At 44.0% G+C, this 2150-nt stretch overlaps 1 protein-coding gene across 1 annotated transcript in view; it reads left to right on the forward strand.

Annotated features, from left to right (window-relative positions):
* LOC118478305 (lectin ADEL-like) overlaps window positions 1–2118 on the forward strand; it is a 4595-nt gene extending 2477 nt beyond the window's left edge. Inside the window, exons 2-3 of the mRNA XM_035971695.1 lie at window positions 519–682; window positions 1918–2118. Of these exons, the coding sequence (XP_035827588.1) occupies window positions 519–682; window positions 1918–2118 (365 nt within the window). The remainder of the gene's footprint in view (window positions 1–518; window positions 683–1917) is intronic.
* The last annotated feature ends 32 nt before the right edge of the window (window positions 2119–2150 follow it).

The following is a 2150-nucleotide window of genomic DNA, read 5'->3' on the forward strand; positions in this document are numbered from 1 at the left end:
ATCTATCTATCTATCTATCTATCTATCTATCTATCTCTCTCTCTCTCTCTCTCTCTCTCTCTCCCTCTTCTTCCTCCTCTTTGTAATTTCTCGCTGACAGGAATTTACTCGCAGGCCGTAATTAGCCTATGTCTAGTCTATAATATAGCACTCCGTTACATACGACTATCAATAACTTTAGCATGCCCCCGCCCGTACCCCGATCTCAAAGTCAACAACTTGCCCATCCCTCCCCCCCCCCTTCCCCCAATTGCAAATTCTCCTTCCTTTCCACTTCCGCCCACCCTCAAGTACTGCAAGGGCGCTAGGTTAGATCAGTTGGTGAGATGCTGGACTATGGAGTGGGTGGCCCTGGCTCGAATCCCAGGTTGGGTGTCCTTGAAATCAGGTCGTCCTGCGGAGGCCCTCAAACAATATCGCGCGGTCCTATCGGAGACAGACGTTTAAGATGGAGGTTTGAATAACTTAATTGTGTTAATAGGGATGTTAAACCCGTACACTTTCACTTTTTTAAACAGACCCTGAGCCACGTTGTGCTCTACTGAAGCTGGAGAGTCTGGACTACAAGTACTTCAGTAGGCCGGTGTTGCCTAGAGCTTGGATCACTTTGGTGTCTGTGAAGAAGGACTACAGTAGAGGCAACTGCAAACTCGGAGTGGGCTACGGCTTCTCTAGGAACGAGGTATGGGTGGCATATGGAATGGATGCTGCGCCTGGATGGAAGTTTGTACATTGAAAAGTAAGTTTGTTTGTTGGATTTTTGCTTTGTTTGGTTGTCTATTTGTTTGTTTGTTTGGTTGGTTGGTTGTTTGTTTGTTTATTTTATGTTTCAGCAAACGTTTTACGGCACTTGCAAAATAATAAAGTCACAAAAGTGTTGAAAAGCAGAGGTATAACCAGAGACTATTTGAAAAGTTGAGACCATTATGCCAGCCGCATGTTTAAAAGCTATATTTACATTTTCCTGATAATGGAAATAAAAATTAAATGAGACCTTTTTCTCGATCATAATGGTTGATGTGCAAATGACTTTTTATTAACAATTCAATGATAACGTCTCGAATAAGAAGTAAGCTATCGTTAATTGTGTCGCCTACTTATTCTGTAAAAGCTTGCACCGCTATTCGGTTCTTTTTCACTTTGATTACCCTATCAAACAAATCAGCCTACGTTCCTGTGTGCGAGCTGTTGATTTTTATCAAACCTTTAATGTACAGTATTGTCACAAGGAGGTGCTTCTCACTTTTCACCCTTTTTAGGTTGAAATCAGTTCAATAGCGCACGACAATCACTGTATAGTATAGGTCTACTAAATAGAGGGAATGGGTGGGGGTATCTGTATGTTTCTGTGAAGAAACCTTACGTTTGAAATTTGCCGGGAAAAAATCAACTTCAGAGTGATTTGACTGAGCTCTGGTTAATGAAAATCAAGACGAAATGTAACGTACCTGGTCAAAGATCGTATGATATTTGATCTAGTCTAACTATATTCGATATTGTAAGTGATTACAACAAGGTAATCGGACTGTAACAAAGAAATAAAATGAATTGCTAGTCGCTGTTCCCCGGTACCGAAGACGTCAGCAGTCGCTGCTCCCTGAAGCAGCCGATTAATTACTCTTACACCCCCCTCCCCAAATAAACAACTAAGGCTCTCCTATCTTTTTACAGTTGCTCTTTTAGCTCAGTAGGCATAATGCTGGACTATGGAGCGGATGACCCAGATTCGCCTCCCTGACCTGGTGTTCTTGAACGTAGGTCGTTTTGTGGTGTTTAAAAGGCTCTCGCGCCATTCGGCTTGGTCCTATGGGAGACGGGGGCTAGATTTGGAGGTCCCGCCTCTAATATAAGCAAATAGTGTCGAAAGGGGCATAAAACCCACACATTTACACATTTCTTTCTCCCTTTCCAGCCAAGTGTGTAAACAAGACATTGAAGAGCGACAACCACGCCTACCTTTCTGAGCAAGTGCCCGGAGCCTGCTACGTCTCTTCCATGGGGGTGAAGGGCAGAGATAGACCTCCTTGCGTGGCTGATGTCAACTACGGCTTCACTGGACCATACGTCTGGGTGAGAGCAGGCTGCCAGGCCGAGTTTACCGTCTGCTACATGGAGTGACGTCATCGTCACGTCGTCGATACTAAATCCTG

The sequence above is a fragment of the Aplysia californica genome, unplaced genomic scaffold (assembly GCF_000002075.1).
Source record: "Aplysia californica isolate F4 #8 unplaced genomic scaffold, AplCal3.0 scaffold00483, whole genome shotgun sequence".
Classification (NCBI taxonomy): domain Eukaryota; kingdom Metazoa; phylum Mollusca; class Gastropoda; order Aplysiida; family Aplysiidae; genus Aplysia; species Aplysia californica.